This window comes from Dromiciops gliroides, chromosome 6, assembly GCF_019393635.1.
Source record: "Dromiciops gliroides isolate mDroGli1 chromosome 6, mDroGli1.pri, whole genome shotgun sequence".
In the NCBI taxonomy this organism is placed as follows: Eukaryota; Metazoa; Chordata; class Mammalia; order Microbiotheria; family Microbiotheriidae; genus Dromiciops; species Dromiciops gliroides.
Genome location: NC_057866.1, coordinates 14880739 through 14904251, shown reverse-complemented (window position 1 = coordinate 14904251; position 23513 = coordinate 14880739). Strand labels below are relative to the sequence as shown.

General features: G+C 41.3%; 1 protein-coding gene across 2 annotated transcripts; it reads left to right on the top strand.

The window, feature by feature from the left end:
• The first annotated feature begins 7143 nt into the window (after nt 1-7143).
• Nucleotides 7144-22532, top strand: LOC122730489 (membrane-spanning 4-domains subfamily A member 4A-like). Of its 2 annotated transcripts, none has more exons than XM_043969628.1 (7): nt 7144-7282; nt 9654-9825; nt 15381-15509; nt 18775-18831; nt 19544-19702; nt 21347-21448; nt 22000-22532. In XM_043969628.1, the coding sequence occupies exons 2-7, from the start codon at nt 9670-9672 to the stop codon at nt 22135-22137; spliced, it is 741 nt and encodes a 246-aa protein (XP_043825563.1). In that variant the 5' UTR covers nt 7144-7282; nt 9654-9669; the 3' UTR covers nt 22138-22532. The 2 variants fall into 2 exon arrangements, with proteins under 2 accessions (XP_043825563.1, XP_043825562.1); XM_043969627.1 differs by having other exon boundaries at nt 7149-7269.
• The last annotated feature ends 981 nt before the right edge of the window (nt 22533-23513 follow it).

Below are 23513 nucleotides of genomic sequence, written 5' to 3'. Positions count from 1 at the left end.
TTTGGACTTAAAGGAAGTGAAGGAAGTCAGTAGGTGGGAATGATCAGGGAGATCATTCTAGGCACAGGAGACAGAGAATCAGTCATTTCAGTTGTGTTTGACTCTTTGTGTCCTTATTGGGGGTTTTCTTGTTAAAGATACTGGAGTGGTTTGATATTTCCATCCATAGGGGGGAACTGAGGAAAAAGGGCTAAGTGACTTGCACGGGCACACATAGCTAGTAAGTATCTGAAGTCAGATTTGACCTCATGAAGATGAGTCTTCCTGTCTCCAGGCTTGGCACTTTTCCACTGCAGTATTAACTAGTTGCCTTTATCCAGGCATGACAAGAGAAATAAATTTGAAGTTAGAGGAGCTAAGTTCAAATCTCAGCTCCATTACTCTTTGTGACTTCTGAGAACACACTTACCCTCTCTTAGTCTGTTTCTTCATTGGTGAAATGAAGACTAGGTTATCCTAATGGTAGCTCTAATTCTATAAAAATATTATTAGGTTCAGTTCTGTGTTGCCTGGAAAAATATAGGGTTTGTTTTGTGACCATATGTACTTAATATTCTTATGATCATTTTTAGGTGCAAAGCACTTTTGGGATGAATATTGCCAGTACAACAATCTCTTTAGTTGGGTTCTTTTTTTCTCTCAATCAATTTTGTGCTAAATAGCTGGGAAGTAAGCAGGTGTTTATCAGCATCTCCTAATGTGTTCCCTTTGACCAATTCCACATCAAATGTAAGTCTTTTTTTGAGTGCATATTATGCAGGGACAAATGGAGGTTGTGTGATGCAGAGCGGTAGGGTATAGCCAGAGAGATTGGGGGTATAGGATTATTGGTTGGGATGAGAAGAGCTGAAGTCAAGGATGAGAATGCATCAAGTTTGGAGAGAGTAGAATCAGTAAATGGGGCAATGTAGATCCAAAGAGTACATAAAAAACAGAAACCAAAAGGAAATAAATGGCTGAGGATGGGCAAACATTCAAAAGTCAGGAAGTCTGAAAGAACTAGAGGAAAAGAGAGAAAAACTGGTCCAAGAATGGCAATCAATCAATATCAGTTAGAATGATACACAAGACAAAAGGACCTTGACAGCTCTTAACCAATGCTTCTAGCAGACTTGAGTCTCTTATAACCTTCTTCTTGAAGGTTGCTTTTCATCCACTCTGTATATGCCTTATATGTTCCTATTTAATACATATGTTCTTTCCCTATCTGAATTGTAAAGAATTAATTGTTATTTGAGGTTTTTATGCCTTGGTGTGCACTGGCCCGGGGCTCCGCAAACCACACAGTGCTCCACCCACTGGTTGTAGCCGTTGCCATGGCGCTGGCACCTCACGTCATCACCACTCCCTGATGCCTACATGGGCCTGGCAAAATTATAATCATTGGAAGCCTAGTGAGGGCAGTCATGTGACTGTCAGAGCAGCCAGATAATTGGTTGGGGGCTGTGTGGGGTTTTGGAGAACGGGAAGAATTTGCCATTCTAGCTGGAAGCTGGAAGGCGACAGGAGCTCTGCTGTGTATTCTCAGCTGATTCCTGGGCGGTGGTATTTTTTCAGGTTGTATAATTTCCCTTTCCCCATTTTATTTCCTTTCTCTTGATCCTACTGATCCTGTTTGTGCTGTTTTTTTTTTAAGTTCGTTCTTGTTAAAATAAATCCTGTTCTGTTTTGAGGGAGGCTGCTGGTCTCCTTCCGTGCCCCAATATTGCAGCGAGCCGCTTAGCTAACACTCCCCAATTAAAAATTGGTCCCCACAGAATGAAGCTCCCTGAGGTCAGTGACTACATTTACTTTTACTTTTGGTTATCATTGTGTGCCCAGATAGTTCAGTGACTGGTGTCTAATAAGGGCTTTACAAATGCTTTTTGATTAGTGTCAAAAGATGATGATGAGGAGATGGAGGGAGGAGATGGAAGGTGATTGTTAAGGGCAATGAACAATTTTCTTTTCTTTTTGGTTTGGCTTCGTATCACAGAAGGCTTTATCTCATCTCGAGAGGCATGGAAGCCTCAACCCCAGTGAATGATACTGAGCTATTAAGTAAATAGTTCTAGGGAAATCTTCAGAAATACTTTTTTTAGAGTTATCAATTTGAATAAATCTTTATCCTATGGGACCCTACTTAATGGTGTGGCCTCAATTTTCCCCTTTCAACATAAAGGGACTTCAGGGTTCCTTGCAGGCTCTCTCTATGCCTTTTCTCAACACTTTCCCCTTACCCACTACACATATTTTTGGGTTCATTGGGATTCTGTCTGCTATTATGAAAGAGCCAATTGATGAATGTTCATTTCCCTCTAATTGTCTTGAACAAAGAGAGGAGAGGCTTAGAGACCAATATATGTTGGATATACATCATACATAGGCATCAGAGCCATATTCAGGTCAAGACAGGAGAACTTTGGAGACTGACAATTAAAAATAATCTAGACTGATGATGCTTTCGTCACGGACACATTTTCCTCAACTGAAACAATAAAAGAGATAGAAATAAAGAAAACAGTCACTCATTCCTGAGCTTTGGTGAGAAAAATTCAGAGTCCCCTCCCCAGTCATAAAAGCCTCCCCTCAACCTCAAATTAAAGACCCTGTGACCCAGAAATAACTTTTTGGATTGAAACACCTAGCTTTTATTTTTTCTACTATTTCCAATAAATAATGTAACCCTTGTATTAAAAGTATTGAGTATTTCCTTTCTCTGAGTCATGAAAGAATGCAATAACTTTGACCAGTCCAAGTTATCATCCTTGAAGTATATGTTGGTGGGGCAGGGGGAAGAAGGATGTAATGAAGTTATTTCCCTTATTGTTCTCCCATTTAGAAATTTCCAAAGCTGGCTACAGTCCTGTACTCTGCGCTGAGCATTTATTAGATAAACATGGGATGGGATAGATCACCACAGTTAGTAACTTCTCAACTGAAGGCAGGCAGGCAGGCAGGAAATAGAACAAGGGCATTGGGGTTTTTAGCACACTCATTTCTGGTATAGACATTGATCAAAAAGATTTTCCTCTACCTTGAGATATGTGGGCAGGAAATAGTTGTGGAATAATGATGTGTAGTCTGAACTAAGGATCTTCATTTTGCACGCCTTGTTGCTGTTCCATCATTTCAGTTGTGTCTGATTCTCCATGACTACATTTGGGGTTTTCTTAGCTAAGAGACCGGAATGGTTTGCCCTTTCCTTCTCCAGCTCATTTTACAGATGGGGAAACTGAGGCAAGCAGGTTTAAATGAGTTGCCCAGGATCACACAGCTAGTAAGTGTCTGAGGCCAGATTTGAAGTTGGTTCTTCCTGGTGCTAGTCCTGGTGCTCTAACCACTGCACCACCAGGCCTATGCATGCCTAGACTATAGCATTTCTGGGGAGAAGATTGCAAATGAACCACTGATGGGATATCTCAAGGTATCGTGAGGATTCAAAACTGCCAGTTCTGCATCTATTAAGCCAAGAGTTTCCAGTATCTGGATAACACTTAGGCATTATCAGCTAATAATGATAGGGGACTAAAACGTTTGCTAGTTCTCCCAAATTTAGTGGAATTAAAGAATCATGGTTGCCTTCCATAGAATCATAGAAGATAGAAGTGGGAAGAGGCTCTAAGGCCATCTAATGCAACCTGGCAAAGCATGAACACAAGGCAGCAAGACTTACCTAAGAGTAAGCATGTTGTGGTTGGCAGAAAACTGAACTGGGTGTCAGAAAGACTTGGGTTCAAATCCAGCCTCTAACACTGGCTAGAATGCTGGATCTGGAGTCAGGAAATAGGAACTCAAACACTAACTGTGCGATCCTAGGCAAGTCACTTAATTGCTGTTTGCCTTGGTTTTCTCATCTGTAAAATGTTCATGTTCCCTACTATACCATGCTATGGCTGGGGAAAAGTGAGCCTGTCTCCCTTTCTTATTTACATGTGGCAAGGAGAATCCCCCTTAATATGCACAGGGAGATCAACGTCCTCAGCAGAAAGACTGTATTCTTTCCCTTTGTATTTCCAAAGGTAATAACTGAACCTTGCTGATCAAGGATCAGCACAGGCCAGAGCAGAGGCACATTGAGAGTCTGCAGAAATCTGTCCAATGGCTCCCTGGAAGCTAAAGATCACACCCAGCTTACTTTTTTCTTTTTTTTTTTTAGTGAGGCAATTGGGGTTAAGTGACTTGCCCAGAGTCACACAGCTAGTAAATGTTAAGTGTCTGAGGCTGGATTTGAACTCAGGTACTCCTGACTCCAGGGCTGGTGCTCTATCCACTGTACCACCTAGCTGCCCACACCCAGTTTATTCTAAAGTCCCTTTATCATGTTTAATTTATAGAACTATTTGGAAATGACTGGAACTGGGAACACAATCAATGGCATTTAATGAAACAGTCTGTCAAGATAAATGACAGATTTCCTTTGTACAAATTTGGACACACCCTGTCTCAGGTTACCACCCCAATAATGGTAGCAGAAGACTATCACAGTTAGTGCTAGTAATTAGGGAATGTCTGTGGAAGAGCATAGATCAGGAAGCACTGATACCTGGGGCCCTTGAGTAGCTGGTGTAACTCCTGCTTCCAGAGCTCCAGTCACCAGCTCCATCACCAGCTGCCATCGCCGAGTGTGTCTTCCTCTGCCAATCTATTCTCTCCGCAGTGTGCTGGTATCTCAGCATGCTCTCCTGGCTTCTAGAAGTCTTGCCTAAGTGGTTCTCTGCTTCTCTCTGCTGGTCCTCAATGATGCACATTCTTCTGCTGCCATCTGTTGGGGTGCAACCACTAGGCGTCCACCGCTGGAAGGGTAGGGGTGACAACAGCAGCAATGATATGATAATAATTGAACAAGGAGAGAGACGGCAACTGGAAGGAGGAGACCTAATGTAACTGCCCCCTCAAAAGTAATGATTTGGACAATAAACATGTGGAGATGGAGATCCAGTCTTCATCCCTCATAGGAATGGTGTGCATTTTCATGTTCAGAAAATTGACTTCAAAATTAGAAGGGGTTGGAGGCCACGGAGAATAAGACATGACTGAAAAAATGACTAAGCAATAATAATTACTTCAGCTAATAGACACACGGGGCAGATGGGAGGTGCCATAGTGCACAGAGTGCCAGGCCTGGAGTCAAGAAGACTCATTTTCCTGAGTTCAAATCTAGCCTATGAGGACTGGGGTAAAAATCCTCCCTCTGACATGTACTGGGTATGTGATCCTGAGTAGTTCATTCATTTCCTTAGTGCCCCTCAGGCCACTCACTAAAACTATACATTGTTCTTTATTAGTGGAACCAGTTGAACACAAAGTTTTGGGTTTAATTCATCATCTTATCCCTGAGTAGTACAGGGTACATTTCAGTCCCTAAATTAATCGTGGTAATGGAAGGCTACATGAACTCAATAAACTTCTCTATAACAATGTTTGTCCATGTGTAGACAGGGGACCAAGGGTTATTGGAATCTTCAAGGAGTCAGTCAGTCAGTCAGTCAGTCAATAAACATTTATTAAGCAACTACTTTATGCTAAGCATTGGAGATATAAGTAAAAAAACCAAAGATAGTCACTGTCCTCAAGGATCCCTCAAGGAAGATCTCATGGGGGAAACAAGGTAGTGGGGCAGGAGAAGGTACTTGATGCAAGGGCATGATGGAAAGTCCAAAAGCAATGTGGCTGGTTGGAAATGGGAAGAAAATCCGTGCTGAGAATCCTCTTTAAGTCGAGGTCTGAGAGCTCATGGTCCTACTTTCTAGTCACAAGGGTCAATCAGAGGGGCAGAAACTTTTGGAGATTTGATCTTGCTGTATAAGGAGATTTCCCAGTGACGAGTTTTCAGGGGAGGGAAGCCATGATGGAGAATTCCGAAGAAATCGAAGGATGGTTTGATGATGGGATCATAGCATGATAGATTTAGACTTAGAGGAGACCTGAGAGGCCGTCTGTTCTACCACTCTCATTTTATAGATGAGGAAACAAAGTCCGAGGGAGAGGAAGTGATTTGCCCAAGGTCATAGAGGTAGCACACATCAGGGGCAGAATTGGAAGCGAAGTCTTTGAGCTGGTGTCATGTAGGCTCAAAAAGTCCTTAGCCTGACCCAAGTTGCTACTATAATGACCCAGGAGCTTTTGAAAGAGAGAAAATCTGGAGGCCAAAAAATTCAAATGACCTACATTTCATATAACATAAGGAGGCAATAGGGCAATATTCTCTCACTAGCCATAGCACTTCTGTTGCCTATAATGCTTCATGGTTATAAAGCTTTCACATGTTTTTTCATGGAAGCCTCTCAGCCCAGTGATATATGGATGAGAAGACTAAACGAGACACTGCTGCTCACTCCCCGCCCCCCGCCATTGACAATCAGTCATTAGACCTTTTGTTTCTAACTTTACAACATCTCTTCTATGTGTAACCTCTCCACTCAGGTAACCATAGTCAGGGCACTCAACACCTTTCTCCTTGACTATTATAATAATGACTTGTCAGTTGGTTTCTGCACCAAATCAGTCTGTTCCCAATCCATTTCCCACTCAGCTGCCAACATGATCTTACTAAAGTACAAATATGACCCCAATTCAATAAACTGCATTGGTTCCCTATTGCCTGTAATATCAAAGATAAACTCATTTGTTAGATATTTCAAACTGGTCCCATTCTACCTTGCTCATATCCTAATACCTTGTTCCCCCATTAGAAGATAACCTTGTTCAGAGTTAGGACTGTGTGTTTAAGATTCTCTGCATCTCCAGCTATGAAGCTCAGTGCCTGGCATATTACTAAGCTCTTACACATTGGCTAGCTCTTGTCTCACACATGTGCCTAGAAATAGGATCACGTATGACATAGTTCTTCAAAAAATGAAAAGAAACCCCACAGTGGCAGCTATTTAGAGGTTGCTAGGTAGTCCTTTTCCCTGTTCTTCATGTCTTAAAAATGTTATCGTTTATAACTGCTGAATTTGATGAAAGTTAAATCAATCAGAGTTCCAGTTCCACTGTTCCTGGAATACCAAAATGAGAAAAGATGTCTCTTGCAAAGAAAAAAGAGGAACTATTAGTTACTTCCTATGTTGAAAATGAAACAATTCACCATGTTCAGAATATCTGCTTGCTATAGACATCATCAGCATATCTTATAAGGCAGGGGAAAGGGAAATGTGTCAGGGGGAAGCAGGCAGATAGGACAGAGTTGGAACCCCAGGGGAGGATCTCCCATTCAGTGAAGTTCCATCCATTGACCAGGCAGACTTGAAGGCCAGGAGACCCTGAAAGAGCTGGTGGATTGGACCGGTAAGCATTCTAGGTGGGTCCCACATTTGCTTCTAGGTGAAGTTAAAACCCAGGAAAGATGGGGGCAGGAGGGATCTAAGGGGATCCCGAGTGTGAAGGAGTGTTCAAGGCTTTGGGTCTGAGCAAGCTCTTCAGGCAGTTGTTCCCCCTGCCCCACCCCTCTCCCCTCCCTCCTGCCCAGGCTCACAGGACAGAGCAGGTTTGGTTGTACTAGCATGAAGATAGAGGTTCTTCAGGCCTGTTAGGTGCCTCACACTGGGTAGCTCCTGGTGCCTAGCTCAGGGGCAAGCTGAAGAAGTCTCTAGATCTTCCCTGGATATTAGGTACAAGAGGCATGGCTCAGTGTCTTCTCAGGACTCATCCTGCTTTGCGTTTCTCAGCCCAGAGCTCATTGCCCAAACCTCAGGTACAACTAGGGACAAATGTTTGGAGGCAGTTCACTGACAAGATGGGTCATGGTGTTGGTGAAATCTCCCCCTTTCTTGGGTGACAGTCAGCCCCACCTTTCATTGTGCAGAGAGGATTAATTCTGGGAGGGAAGAAATATCTTGAGGGATGAGCCTTAGCCCCCTGTTTGCAGTGATGTCAGACCTGCTCTCACTAAGGACCTTTTCGACAGTGCAGATCACAAGCCTTTTGTGGTCTCTGAGAGGGATGGAAGAGACCAGAGAAATTCACACTCCCACAGAACTTCCTTCTCCTTGACCTTTCTAGAGGCACATTTTAGATTTCTTCTTTTATAAATTCTCTTCTTTAGTCCATCTATTCTTCCCAGAAAGAGGTAAGCTCTGGCTAATGAGGAGCTTTTCTTCTCTTGCCCCTTTCCCCAAGGCACAGATGAACTCCTACTGGGTCCTTAGTAAAGTTTCTGCGGAGTCATAACAGTATGGACTCCTGGTCAAGCCTGTGTCTTCCCACTTACTTTCACCTTCTCAGGGCTTCCCACTCCCCTCAGAGAGGCCTGTCACTTTTAGGGGGTGCTGGGAGGAGTCTGTTCTGCTTCTCTCTTGGGGTGACGGGTTTAATTTGGGGGCTCTGTGCCCCGCCTACTCCTGGCATAGACTGAGGATGAGACTACTGACTAAATCATTTTCATGGTCAGAATAGGGTAGTTTGTAAAATCTGGTTTCTTACAGCAACCTTTAAGTAAAATTGATAGCCCCAAATGTTTGCATCAGTTTCCTTTCAATCAATCAAGTAATAGACAAGAATTTGTTAAGTGGCCTCTAGGTGCTTGGCACTGTTCTAAGTATGTTATATGGGGAAAATATTTAAAAAATATTGAGGCATTCCCAATTGATATATAGGTATGCTTAGGGGTCAACAGTTATGGATCTTTAAGACCATAGATTGCTGTGCCCTTTTTAGGACCAATGGGTGGCAACACTGATTTGATTATTGTACCTTGAGCATAAATGAAGAGAGGGTACAAGGAGTGTAGATATGTCTTGTAGCTGGAAAGATGTCCTTTCTATATAGACCCTTGTGTACTGTTAGATATCTAGAGGGGATAAACATTATAGACATCTGTGTCTGCTAGAAAGAGGATGAATTGAAGATTCACTCACACAATCACTTTTCAATCCAGGCACATCCATTCAAGGGAAGGGAGTTCCCGAAGTTGAGTGGACTAACTTTTTAGCCCCACTTCCCTTGAAAACCTTTGGGGGTGACATTCAAAGTCTATGTAGGACCCTGGACCTGAGTCAGCCCTTCTAGTTTGGGACACATAGGCACATAGTACCAATCAGTCTCAAACTCCATGTGGGACAGTTTACTTTGTTCTGATCTATGAACAGAACCCAGCCCCCTTGTCCATATGTCTTTGGTCAAGATGAGGCTGGAGAGGATGTATGGATCCATGCAAGTCCACACCCACAGCTGAAAAAAGTGTTCATAGCATGTGTCCTATGATGGTGACTCAGGAATGTTAATATTCCCCCGTGAAAGACATGACTCCTTGCCTTTGGATCTTAATGGTTATCTTTCAAGGTCTTTCATATCCATTTCCTCATTTTATCCTTTCAACAACCTAAATCTTCTGCTTTCCAGGCTAACCATTCCCTATTTTTTCAATCAGTGGAAACATGGCATTGTCTATAAGCCCTTAATCATCTTAGTTGCCCTCTGTTGCATGCTCTCCAGTTTGTCAGGCCCTTCCTAAAATACAGAACCACTAACTAAACACAATAATCCAGTTGTGAGATATCTGACCTGGGTAGAAGACTGGGGCACTACCAACTTCATGATTCCAGATGTGCCTCTTTTAGCATAGCCCAAGATAACACCATTTTTTGGCTACTATTATGTTTTTCCTTTTTGAGGCAGAGAGGGAGGGAGGCACACAGCCTGCGCTTCATACGACTTCTCTTTTCTTCTTACAGCATCACCAGCGGCCTGATGGACTCCCAGGAAACTCCAAAGGGAGTGGTCCCAGCCTATCCTCAGCCAGGTTTCATTACCTACTCACAGGGTCCAGTGGGGACACCTGTGCAACTTTATAAATCAAAAGCATCCCTGCAGAAATTCCTGAGAGGGGAGCCCAAGGTGCTGGGGGTGAGTCAGAGTTCCCCATCCCTTGTGAAAGCAGACTCATGTTTCTAGCTGGGAGGGATTCGCAGGTTTATAGATTTGGGAGCCAGAAGAAACTGGTTTTACCTTTTTCTTTGTATCTGCAGAGCTTAGAGCAGTGCCTGGCAGAGAGTAAGAACCTAATAAATGCTTGGGAGATGAATAATTTACCTTAAAAATGGATATATTTTGATACCATGAGATCTGAAATGAACCTCGAGATCATTTAATCCACCTTTCTCCCATTGTTTTACAGTGGAGGGAACTGGGGCTTTGGCAGGGTTAGAGGCACATCCAAGGTCATAGAGATAGTACATAACAGATCCAAGATTTGAACCCAGGTAAATGATTCTAATCCCAGTCCTCTTTTGAGTGTATTTGTATAAAGTGCATTTATTTGCATCTCAGGCAAATCCCTCATTTTAAAGAAGAGTAAACTAGACAGATTCAATGACTTGCTGATATGTAGGGATTAAGGAGTAGTACTCAGAATTGGAATGCATCTCCTGTCTTAAAATTCAATGCTGTTTCCATTCTATAGGCTTCCTCAATGTGACCTTCTCGGGGCTTAGTAGACTTCGGTTTGGGGCAGAACAGCACCATGCACTTAGGATATATTTAGTTAGTCTTCGAGATAGCTATTAGCATGCTCCCTGCATGCTCTGCTCTAAACAGTGTCAAAGTTGACCTAGGGAGCTCTGAAAACATCTGAATTAACATTATTTGCTATATCAGTTAAGTCTAGACAATCAACAAAACATTAAATCAAACCTTTATTTGGAGGGATTGTCAATTTCCGAAGGATAAATACTCACATTGACAATTTAGCAATTGACTTGCTTAATGTGAGCTTCTCTAGCGTATCCCAGTATCCTGGAAAGAATTGGTTTGTTGGATCAGTAAAAGACCAAAGCAACAATTGGAAACAGCTGATAGCATAAAGGAAATTACAGAGACCTTTTAGAACTATTTAAATAAGTTCTGTTTCTGTTTGTCCTCTTCCTGGCAAGCAAATTATTAAGTAAAATTATTAAATTATTAATTAAATACTTAATAAATGTTGATTGATTGACAATTTGACTTGGGGGGGGCAGAGAGGTAAATTAGAGGTAATGTACTAGAGAGAATGGTTATTCCCAGCTTACTTCAATGCAACAAACACTTATTAAGTCCTTACTATGTGCCAGGCACCATGCTAATTGCTGGGATATGATTAATAAAAAGAAAGACAATTCCTGTATTAAAAGATCACAATCTAAAGAGGGAGATGAAACACAAGAAGAGGCAGGAAAGCATAGGAGGGAGGGTTGGGACAGCAGAGGGTACCCATCTCAGGGCAAGGGGCTTCTTGTTCCATGGAGTCAAAATAAGGTAGGGCAGCAATGCAAAGTGGAGTGATCAGAGAGTTCAATATCTGCCCTCTAGAATGGAAGGCACTGAGCAGGTAGGTGGTGCAGTGGATAAAGCACCAGCCCTGGATTCAGAAGGACCTGAGTTCAAATCCAGTCTCAGACACTTGACACTTACTAGCTGTGTGACCCTGGGAAAGTCATTTAACCCTCATTGCCCCGCAAAAAAAAAGAAGAAAAAAGAAGAAAGGAAGACACTTGGAGGAGTTTGATATGAGGGAGGCGGGGTCAATCAAGACTTGAGTTAGTAGCATGGTGGTGAGTCTAGAAGTGATAATCCTGACAGGGGCATCTTGTTTCATGGAGTTGAAACCAGGCAGGGCAGAGAATGTAAAGGGAATACTCACCCATATTTCTTTTCCAGATAGGGTTCGCTTTCAAAACCTACCAACCAAGCCCACAAAAGTTACTCTAGAGCAGGGCTTCTTAAACTTTTTCCATTCATGATCCCTTTTTGCTCAAGAAACTTTTACATGATCCTGAGTATATAGGTAGATAAAATAGGTATACATAACCTTTTACTGTTGCCAAGTTTTTCATGACCATCACTTTGAGTTATGTGACTCCATATAGGATGGCAACTCACAGTTTAAGAAGTTTTATTCTAGAGGATACTCTTTCTCTTGGTTTTGGAAGGAACCTGTGATCTCGTTGGTGTAAAATGTTCCCAAAGGGAGGAAAATGGTTTATCAATGAAAATTGGCACCAGCTCTGTGATATATTCATAGAGAGTGACTGCAAGGGGACTAGGAGTACAGTGATGATAAGTGACTCACCTAGGATCTCACAGCTAGTATGTGTCAAAGGTAGGACTTGAACCCAGATCCCAGTGACTTGAATGTCTGCTGTTTTTCTGGCATGCCATATCTCTCATTTTATCCTTATTGAGAATAATCATTTAAATTTGTAAAGCTTCCTTACATCTATCCAATTGGTTCATATGACAAAAACGGGAAACGATAATTGTTGGAGATGTGGGAAAATTGGAACACTAATGCACTGCTGGTGGAGTTGTGAACTGATCCAATCATTCTGGAGAGCAATCTGGAACCATGACCAAAAGGCTATAAAACTGTGCATACCTTTTGACCCAGAAATACCACCATTAGGTCTATATCCCAAAGAAATCATAAAAAGGGAAAAAGGACCCACATGTACAAAAATATATGTAGCTGCTCTTTCTGTGGTAGCAAAGAATTGGAAATTGAGGGAATGCCTATCAATTGGGGAATGGCTAAACAAGTAGTGGTATATGAATGTCATGGAATACTATTGTGCTGTAAGAAATGATAAGCAGATGGATTTCAGAAAAACCTAGAAAGACTTATATGAACTGCTGCTGAGTGAAATTAGCAGAACCAAGAGAACATTGTATACAGTATCAACAACACTGTGTGATGATCAACTGTGATAGACTTAACTCTTCTCAGCAATGCAATGATCCAAGACAAGGCCAGAAGACTTATGGTGTAAAATGCTCTCCACATTCATAAAAAGAACTATGGAGTCTGAATGCAGATTGAAGCATACTATTTTCAATTTTGTTGTTACTTTTTGTTATTTTTGTTTATTCTTTCTTGCATTTTTTTCTTTTGTTCTGATTCTTCTCTTACAACATGACTAATATGGAAATATGTTTAACATGATTGTAATGTATAACCTATAACAAATAGCTTGCTGTCCTTGGGAGGGGCAGGGAAGGGAGGGTGGGAGAAAAATATGGAACTCAAAAAATATCTTTTCATGTTATTGGAAAAGTAATTAAAATAAAAACCTCCCCCAAATATGTAAAGCTTCAAAATTTGCTAAGTACTCAATAGACACTATCTTTGACTACATAATTATTTTTTAAAAAATAAATGAATTCAATCATTGTAAAATTAAAAAAGAATTAATTTTTGTAACCTGGATTTGTGATTTCATTGTTGTAGGGAATTCTCAGTGAGGAAATTCCCTCCACGAGTACAGATCCATTTGTAATCTTACAAAGTGACCAAAGGCATTAGAAGTTGAATGTTGTTTGTCCTTCATTCTCGAAGAGGACCATGACTTTGGGGTGATATCATGACTTGCACCGAATTGGACTGAGGGAGAAATATGCAGGATCATCTACACAGGATAACTGGAGATGGCCCTGGATGTTTTAAGGCAATTGGGGTTAAGTGCCCAGGGTCACATAGTAAATGTCTGAGGTGAGATTTGAACTCCAGCCCTCCTGACTCTAGGGCCAGTGCTCTATTCACTGTACCACTTAACAGCCCAGAAGTTGAATAATGTGTCTGGCATCACATAGCCAGTACTTATATGTAAGAGATAGGAAGATCCCTGTTTAGTTCTTCCTGACCCTTCAGAGAGGTCTCTGTACATTATGTTGCTGTCTCTCTTTCACTCGTCGGATTGGAGGATTTTAGAGCTTGACAATACCTCAGAGATCTTCTGGTTCAACCTCCTCATTTTATAGATGAGGAAATTGAGACCTAGAAAGAGGAATGGACTTATTCCAAGTTCTAGGGATTTTAAGTATGTTTATCCCTACCATATGGTGGGGGTTAGGGGTGCAGTCTCCCTACCCTGTGATCTGGAAAATCCACATAATTTTTTTTGGTATTAAAACTATTAGTATTACCATTTTTCTTTTTTTTCTTTTTCTTTTTTGTGGGGCAATGAGGGTTAAGTGACTTGCTCAGGGTCACACAGCTGGTAAGTGTCAAGTGTCTAAGGCTGGATGTGAACTCAGGTCCTCCTGAATCCAGGGTTGATGTTTTATCCACTGCGCCACCTAGCTGCCCCACATGTTGCAAAGGGGAAAAGTGTCTTGAGCAAATGAAAAAATTTGTAGAGTGGCTCAAGAATGCAGAAGAATCTGAGTCTGAATCGGAAGAAGGAGACTGAATTGTGAAACTACAAGCTCAGTAAAGCAAACAGGAGTTATAGATAAAAAATATTAGTATTAAAATATTATGGTATTATTTTTCGATGGTTTGATTGGTATAGCACTAAATAAATTAATTAATTTAGGTAGAATTGTCATTTTTATTATATTGGTTCAGCCTACCGATTTGAGCAATTAATATTTTTCCAATTGGTTAGATCTGACTTTATTTGTTTGGAAAGTGTTTTATAGTTCTCGTCATATAAGCTCCTGGGTTTGTCTTGGCAGGTAGACTCTCAAGTATTTTATATTGTCCACAGTTATTTTAAATGGAATTTCTCTTTCTATCTGTTGTTGCTGGACTTTGTTGGTAATATGTAGAAATGCTGATCATTTATGTGGGTTTATTTTGTATCCTGCAACTTTGCTAAGGTTGTTAATAATTTCAAGTAGTTTTTTCATTGATCCTCTAGGATTTCCTAAGTATAACATCATATCATCTGCAACGAGTGATATTTTATTTCCTTATGACCTATTCTAATTCTTTAATTTCTTTTTCTTCTCTTATTGTTATATCCAATATTCCTAGTACAATATTTAATAGAAGAGGTGATAATGTGCATCCTTGCTTCACCCCAGATTGTATTGGGAAGGCTTCTGGCTTATACCCATTACAGATAATGCTTGTTGTTGGTTTTAGATAAATATTACTTATCACTTTAAGTTAAGCTCCATTTATTCCTATGTTCTCTAGTGTTTTTTGTTTTTTTAGTGAGGCCATTGGGGTTAAGTGACTTGTCCAGGGTCACAGAGCTAGTAAGTGTTAAGTGTCTGAGGCTGGATTTGAACTCAGGTCCTCCTGAATCCAGGGCCGGTACTCTATCCACTGCACCACCTAGCTGCCCCTCTCTAGTGTTTTTAATAGGAATGGGTGCTGTATTTTGTCAAAGGCCTTTTCTGTGTCTATTGAAATAATCATATGATTTCTGTTTTGTTATTGCTATGGTCAATTATGCTGATAGTTTTCCTAATATTGAACCAGCCCTACATTCCTTGTATAAATCTCACCTTGTCATAGTATATTATCCTTATGATGAAGTTACAGATTTTTATTAAGCCTCTGCTACATGGCAAGTATTGTCGGCTCTTGTCAGTGTCCAGTGAGATTCTGGAACGGAAGGTGTTTGAACCTATCCTCCACTTCTAGGGAGAAGTTAATCAGTCCTCTGTGTGCTCATGACAATCTCTTTTTCTTTTAGACCATCCAGATCATGATTGCTCTGATGAACTTCAGCTTAGGACTGGTTCACATTTTGACTCCTATGGATTCTTTTCTACGTGAAAATTTTCTGCTTTACACTGGCTACATATTCTGGGGAACAGCATTTGTGAGTAGAGTTAGTGAAACTAATTCTGAAATGTAGAGTTTTTCCCTCTGAACCCAGAAGGCAGGTGGGAACCTGGGTCTTAGCAACATGTCTCCTTGGACCCAAGGTTTCCCTTTTGTTACTTCCCGTGGTGGATTTGGGGAAGGGTTGATACACACACACACACACACACACACACACATATACATACACATACATATATATAGACAAATATGTATATACACATATACTCATATCTATAGCTCATATCCCTGCTCATTAGCTATAATAATACAGTGAATTTTAAATTTCTGAGACACTCTCCAGAGCAGCTCATCAGTGACTCATTTCCTTTTAAAAACAACCTCATTAGTGTTAAACTTGTATTTATTTATTTACTATTTACTCCCCAGAGTTCTCTGGGCTGCCTTGCACACCCAGTCTACCATTATGCTATAAGGTCAGGTTTTCCCAGAGGTCATGTCCTACTCATAAGTCAATTTGGGGGGTGGATTCACCCTTCTGATTTGATACAAGAACTCCTGAAACCTATTATGGGTGCTCCACATTTGTGCAAAATCAGTCACCCTTGATTCTTAAATGTGAAACATTTATCAAATAAGAAAGCAAAAGCAACAATAATCATAATATTTAATCAATAGAGGGCAAAAGTAGAAATAATCAAAATGTAACAGTCTCATTATCCATTGGGGAGAGTGAGCACATACTTATGGAAACCAGCCGGAAGTCACATGAATAGGAAAACCCATATACACAGGACAGCTCAACTCTGGCCTATCACAACTGATGCTCTTAGTTGCTTCAATTACAGTATGTACCATTCATCACCTGCTGGGCAAAAGAACTCTGCTATCAGTTTTCCTCCTCATCCTTAGAGCTCTTTTGCTATGCAAACCTACCTCTTTGCTACTTTTGGGCCATGGATGCAATAGGTCTTTTATCCCACAGCTGTCCTGAGTAACTGTCATACTTTTATATTTCTCTCTCTCTCTCTCTCTCTTTCTCTATTTTTCTTTCTCAATCATCTCTCTATCGCTATTGCTATAGCTACACCTACATCTACATCTACACCTATATCTATTGATACATACATATATCAGTATAGTTTTTAGCAAAGAAGATGCAAATCTCATCTTTCTTTTTCTTTCTCTTTTGAGATAATATGAAGAACTGACATGTATATAATGCTATATGCTAGGCAGCATGGGAAGGGCATTATCTTTGATCCTTGCAAAAACCGTGGGAGGCAGGTGCTATTATTGTCTACACTTTACAGAAGGAGAACCTGAGGCAAAGAGAGGTTGAATGTGGGGCAGCTAGGTGGCGCAGTGGATAGAGCACTGGCCCTGGAGTCAGGAGTACCTGAATTCAAATCCGGCCTCAGACACTTAACACTTACTAGCTGTGTGACCCTGGGCAAGTCACTTAACCCCAATTGCCTCACTAAAAAAAAAAGAGAGAGAGAGAGAGAGAGAGAGAGAGGTGGAGTGACTTGCCCAGAGTCACCCAGCTAGGAGGTGTCTGAGCCTGGATTTGATCTCATGTCTTCTGACACCCTTCCCACTGGGCCATCTTAATACTTGTAGAACACTATAGGGAAACTCAGATAACCCTGAAAGTTTCCTCTTCTCTCAGGAGGTTGTTCAGCTGTGTCTGACTCTTTATGACTCCATCTGGAATTTTCTCAGAAAAGATACTGGAGTTGGGGGGGAGGGCAGCTAGGTGTCCCAGTGGATAAAGCACCAGCCCTAGATTCAGGAGGACCTGAGTTCAAATCTGACCTTAGACACTTGACACTTACTAGCTGAGTGACCCTGGGCAAGCCACTTAACCCTCATTGCCCCGCAAAACAAAAACAAAACGAATATGGCTTCTAAAGATACTGGAGTGGTTTCCCATTTCCTTCTCCAGTCTTATTTTACAGATGAGGAATCTAAACAGGGTTAAATGACTTGCCAGGGTCACATAGCTAGTAAGTGTCTGAGACTAGAGTTCAACTCAGGCCTTCCTGACTCCAGGTCTGGTGCTCTATCCACTGCACCACTTCCCTGAAAGGTTTTCTTTTCTCAGGAGGTAGATGCATCTGATGGCAATAGGCCCAGAAAATTCTTTTTAAAAAAAATAACACATTTTATTTTATTGCAGGGCAATGAGGGATAAGTGACTTGCCTAGGCTCACACAGCTAGTAAGTGTCAAGTGTCTGGCTTTGGATTTGAACTCAGGCCCTCCTGAATCCAGGGCTGGTGCTTTATACACTGCACCACCTAGCTGCCCCTCAGGAAATTCTTGAAATGGGAGATGATTTTGCTTTCTCCAATCATCTCTCAGCAAAGCAATGCCTCTTTCCCAAGGAGCTCCTAGCAGCTGTAGGGGATTTTCCCCTTCAGTCAGCTGTCAGAGATGATTCCTCCTGAAGCAGCTGCTCTTCTGATTCTCCATTCTTCTTTAAAGCAGCCGTCTTTCCTGTCAGCCTCTGTCCTTAAATAGCTGCTCTGTCCATGCTTCCTCCTGCCTTTTGATCATCTATACTTAGCTCTGTTCAACTTTTTCTTCTCACTTCCTTTCTTCTCTAGCTTCTGTTGCCTCAAATCAAGGCTTCTGTGTTTAGCACCTCATCTCTATCTTATGATGTGTAACCCCAAAACTCTACCTTTCTGCCAGGCATGATTCCAACAACCCTTACACAATCTTCCTGTATTTCCCAAACCAGTTTGTCAGCTATAGCCTTCAAAACTGAAAAGTGTCATAAGTCAAGGAATCGCTGTAGCACAACTCACCACAATACCATGATCTCAATCAGTGTTCTGCTTTCAAAGAAGTCCTTTTATCTTCTCTCACATACAGACACACAAATATACAATATAAGCACAAGTACATTTAGACACAGACATATTTTTATATCTATATATCTACATACAAATACACACATGTACACACATATGTACCTCTCTCCCTCCCTCTCCCTCCCTTCCCCCTCAAACTTTCACCAAGTTCAAGCCGTATGAGACTCACTTTGTTTTCATTTTAAGCATGATTACTTGACCTCAGAGTGCTTTGTGCTCTTATGAAAAAAGGCATTCCTGTCTACTTGCTCTTGGTCATAATGTTTAGGTGGCCCCTGGAGTGTATTATGGGGCTATCACAGATATAAAGTTCTTACAAATGGGAGAGGCAGGTCTTAGTGACTGACTATGCAAGGGTGAGCACAGTAGGGGCAAAAATGAAGGTTATAGAGCTATCATTTATTACGTCTTCTGTCCACAGTTTATCATCTCCGGTTCGCTCTCCATTGCCGCAGAAAACAAACCCACCAATACTCTGGTGAGTGTCGTTCCCTCTTTCTCAGCAGCTCAAGAGAAAGAAACTTTTGATCTTCTTTAGTGCCCCCTCAAAGGCAAGGAGAAAATAGAAGGGCTATTGAGACAGACTCAGCAACCTTTGGTTGGGCTGTAGTACACTTGCCCGGCCAATGCCATATGGCTGGGCTTGTAACCTGGTGTCATGGAGTCTATGAATCACTATTGGCTGCTCTCCCATTGTTCAGATTGCAGTCATACCAGCAGGTTGACTTTTTGGTTCCCTTGACCTCCTCAATTATCTTTATCTAAAGAAAGGATTCCCATATCATATGTTGCATTGCCTAGTAGAATGCAATAGAATTGGGGGCAGCTAGGTGGCGCAGTGGCTAGAACACCAGCCCTGGAGTCAGGAGGACCTGAGTTCAAAGCCAGCCTCAGACACTTAACACTTACTAGCTGTGTGACCCTGGGCAAGTCACTTAACCCCAATTGCCTCACTAAAAAAAAAAAAAAACCAAACCAAAAAACCAAAACAAACAAGAATGCAATAGAATTGAGCAGTTTTCCCCTTGGTCCAGTGTCTGACATCCTGTCTTGCACATAGTAGGCACTCAACAGACAAATCTTTCTCTTGTTGCCATTGGATGTACATATGTGTCTTGAACAAGTTTGAATAGACAGTAGCAATCTCATAACCATGTGTTAATAGATTGACTGTTCTTATGTGCTTTTAGGTCCAAAGCTGCCTGGCAATGAATATTGTTAGCTCAGTGGCGTCTGGGATGGGAATCATCTTTTTCTCAATCAACTTGGCAATTCTTGATAACATGCACTATTACTGTCACCGGGAAAGTTCCTTTAATATGTGCTCTTTTGGTCATTCTCTATTAGAGGTGAGTACTTCCAAACTGAGGCCAATTATGGTCATGGATCTTTGTAACTGACAATTTTTACAGGCCAGAGCAGAGGCATTAAGGGTTTTGTAGAGGTCTGAAACCTTTGAGGAAAGCTGGTTTCCTTGGGTTGGGAAACAAGAGGAGGTTTCTTAATATTTCTGGTCTTATTCCTGTAATAGGAGTCAGAAATGTGAATTCTGAGAACTCCAAAGCATAAAAAGCAGTGAATATTTCCATTCAATTAAGTTTATTCCCATAAATTTGGTGAAATAGTAATAATAACAAGTTATCACCATGTGTGAAGTGATAAACTGTGCCCTGGGTATGTGACCATGTAGTTGTGAAAGAAAGCTTCAGGAAGTATTAGAAGAGAGACAACCCATTTTCAACTTCAGAAAGGGGAAGTGGGTCAAGAGTCTTTATTTATTTATTTATTTTAGTGAGGCAATTGGGGTTAAGTGACTTGCCCAGGGTCACACAGCTAATAAGTGTTAAGTATCTGAGGTCGGATTTGAACTCAGGTACTCCTGACTCCAGGGCTGGTGCTCTATCCACTGCGCCACCTAGCTGCCCCTCAAGAGTCTTTAAAGAATAAATTTCAACTGAGATGGATCTTGAAGGAACAGGACTTTAGCAGATAAGCATGGTGTGTACTAGAGCCTATTCCTGGCTGGTGATTGGTGGTGGGAGGGTCATTAAAAAGGGAGAAAGCAGAGAAAGATTTGGGGACAGGGAGTGTCTAAAACTAGCCTGGATGGAGATGAGGAAAGAGGAATGAGTGTAGCAATAGATAAAGATAAGAAGAGAATGAAGCCTGGAACTAGAGATTAGGAAGAAGTTAGGGGAGTAAGAGCTCTTCTAACAATGACCTTGCTCACCCCCCTTCTCATAGTGGATGATAAACTTTTTTTTTTTTGGCAAGGCAATGAGGGTTAAGTGACTAGCCCAGGGTCACACAGCTGGTAAGTGTCAAGTGTCAGGCTGGATTTGAACTCAGGTCCTCCTGAATTCAGGGCCAGTGCTTTATATTCTGCCCCCGAATGATGAACTTTTAAGTCAGGATTGTGGGCTTGATGCCCCAGGGAGTTACTGATGATTTGAGTGACCCAGAGGCACCAAATCTGTAAGGAAAACAGACACATAATTTGAACCCTGGTTAGAACTCCATTTACTTTTAGGGAGTTTGGGGTTTCCTTTATTAAATAAACCTGTGCCAAGCATCCATGACATACCCTGATGGATGCCAGCCTAGCTTGTGTGTGGAATGGTACACAAGGGAAAAATACTGACATGATCATAGGCAGGCCAGTTTGCATTTTTGAGCCTCAGTTTGCTGATGTGCAAAATGGGGGTGGTCATCCTTGTACAACAAATCACACAGGATTATTGTGAGGAAAGTGCTATGTGGATCTTAAAATACCATTGAAATATGATTTATTATTATTGCTATTAAGAAAAATATGTAACATTCACATTGCTCTTTAAGAGCTTAATGTATGCCTTAAATTTTGTTTCAGGACGGTCTCTCACCTCCTGTCTTGCTCCACTCCACACTGCCTTTCACCTCATTTCTTCCTGAGTTGCTAGAAGTTGGCCCTTGTGTCCATCTCTCACCATTCTCTGTTTGATTACTTTTCCCAGGGAATCAGTTTGATCCTTCTCGTCCTAACTATTTTGGAATTTGCCATTGCCCTTGTGCTCTCAGGCTTCGGCTGCAAGGCAAGCTGCTGTGGCCAGAGTGGGGTGAGTAACTGAAGCCATGCGGTGACCTGGTCACTTCTGTGGGGATGTGCAATGAGGCTAGTGCTTGGGGGATGAGCAAGTGGGTTGTTTCAGGCATAAGAGAGGGAACTAAAGACATCCTTAAGTGTCATTCACTGGGGATGGTTAGGTTGTCCTGGGATGCCTTGGTCCGTGGTCAGATCTTTGTATTCAGCCTAAATGAAGGAGAACACTACAGGGTGAGCCTTTTACCTTTCCCTTCCTGTTTTGGATGAGTTCAGAGAGCAACCCAGCTCAGTTTGAACTTGGAAAAAGAGTGAGAGGACCTGAGGGGAAGGTGGTCACAAACTAGAAAGGTGGAGGGAAAAGAATAGGAGAAGGGTATAGAAGAGTGGAGAGTACAGAGGAAGAGTGAGAGGTCACAAGAGCTTGGCCATCCATTGTCCTCATTCTGCCACCTTCCTGTCTCCTTCATCCAGGGTTATGTCCTTAGTATAAAGGTGAGGTCACTAGACATTTTCTGCCCTTGCTATCTATCCCTTCAGCTCTTTTCCTGCACCTTTGTCCTATAGGTCACCATCTTCATGCCTCCCCCACCTTATGTGTCAGAAAACCCAGCTGCCGAAGCGTGCAAAGGAGCGACAACACTTCAGAGCCCAGATGCTGACACGGCTGCATTTTCAGGAAGCCGGCCTGACAGTTTCATATAGAACACATACTTCCCTGTTCTCAGGGAAGTTTCTTTGCCTTACTGGCTATTTCTCACTGAAAAACAAAGCAAATTAATTACAGTTTCCTGGATTTCTTTGTTAATAGTCCCCTCCATCTTTGGCAATGGAGGGGACTTCCATTGTCCATTTGGCATTTCTTCTTTCATTTCTCTTCCATGTCAGTGTTTGCTCACAACAGTCTCATTAAAATGTCAGTGAATCATATTTTAAAGTGGCTGCTCCCTCCCCAAGTCCAGCTTGCCTCAGCCACCCTCTGGATCCCAAGGAGAGATGGGGACAATGGCACAAAAGTGGAACATAAACCTTGTTTTATTTTAAGCTTTATGGAATTTATCTCCTAGCATACTATCAGAGTATTAAACAGAACTCTGCTATCTATGTTTTCTTTCTTTAGGGTTTCATTGAACAAAATAATTGAAGGTAAAAGTCAGCACAGGTATCTGTGTATGTACAAGAATTATGTGACAAATTGATGTTTAAATCAGGATATTGGACCAATATATGATGCTGAGTTGCTTTAAAATATCAATGACTTGGATGAAACTCTAGAGATATTGCTCTTCAGATTTGTATATGACACAAATGAACTTGGGAACATAGAAAACATTCTATATAAGACAGTCAGGATCCAACAAAAGATTGGACAGATAGAATTGAAACAAATCTACTGAAGTGTATCTTAAGAGGGATAAATATAAAATTTTTTGGGTTCAAACAATCAATTTAACTAGGATAGGATAGTACTGCTGCTGTCTCAAAGAGATCAGAAACAAAACCTCCATATGTACAAAAATAGTTATAGCAGTTCTTTTGTAGTTGCAAAGAACTAGAAATCAGGTAGGTGTCCATCAAAATGAACAAATCATGGTATATGAATACAAGGAAACACTTGATCCCTGTAGTGTATAACCTTTTTAGGACTGACTTGGATAACTAGATAGACTACACAGTTGTCACATTACCTAGGTCCCAACAGCTGTAGAGGTCCTGAAAATTCCTCACGTTTATTTTCTCTGGCAATATGCAGGGGAAAAAGGTCTCACATTAAATCTGGATTCAAATTTAACAATTTAAATATTCAAAATTAAACACAGCTTTGTTTATTATGAGTCTTAAAATTTCATGTAGCAGTTATAATATGACAAAAATTTAAAAATTATTTTAAAATAATGTTTTGTTATATAGTCTGGTTGTAAATCCACAGAGATAAGCACATGACACAGAGGTGTGTAGCCATGGATCTTGCTAGGTGATCCACCTGTTTCAAATGTGTGGCTCCTCAGCCATAAGACAGAGAGGAGGCTCAATTACTACTCAGATGCTCCACAGGTAGTTGGATTGTATTGGTATGGTGA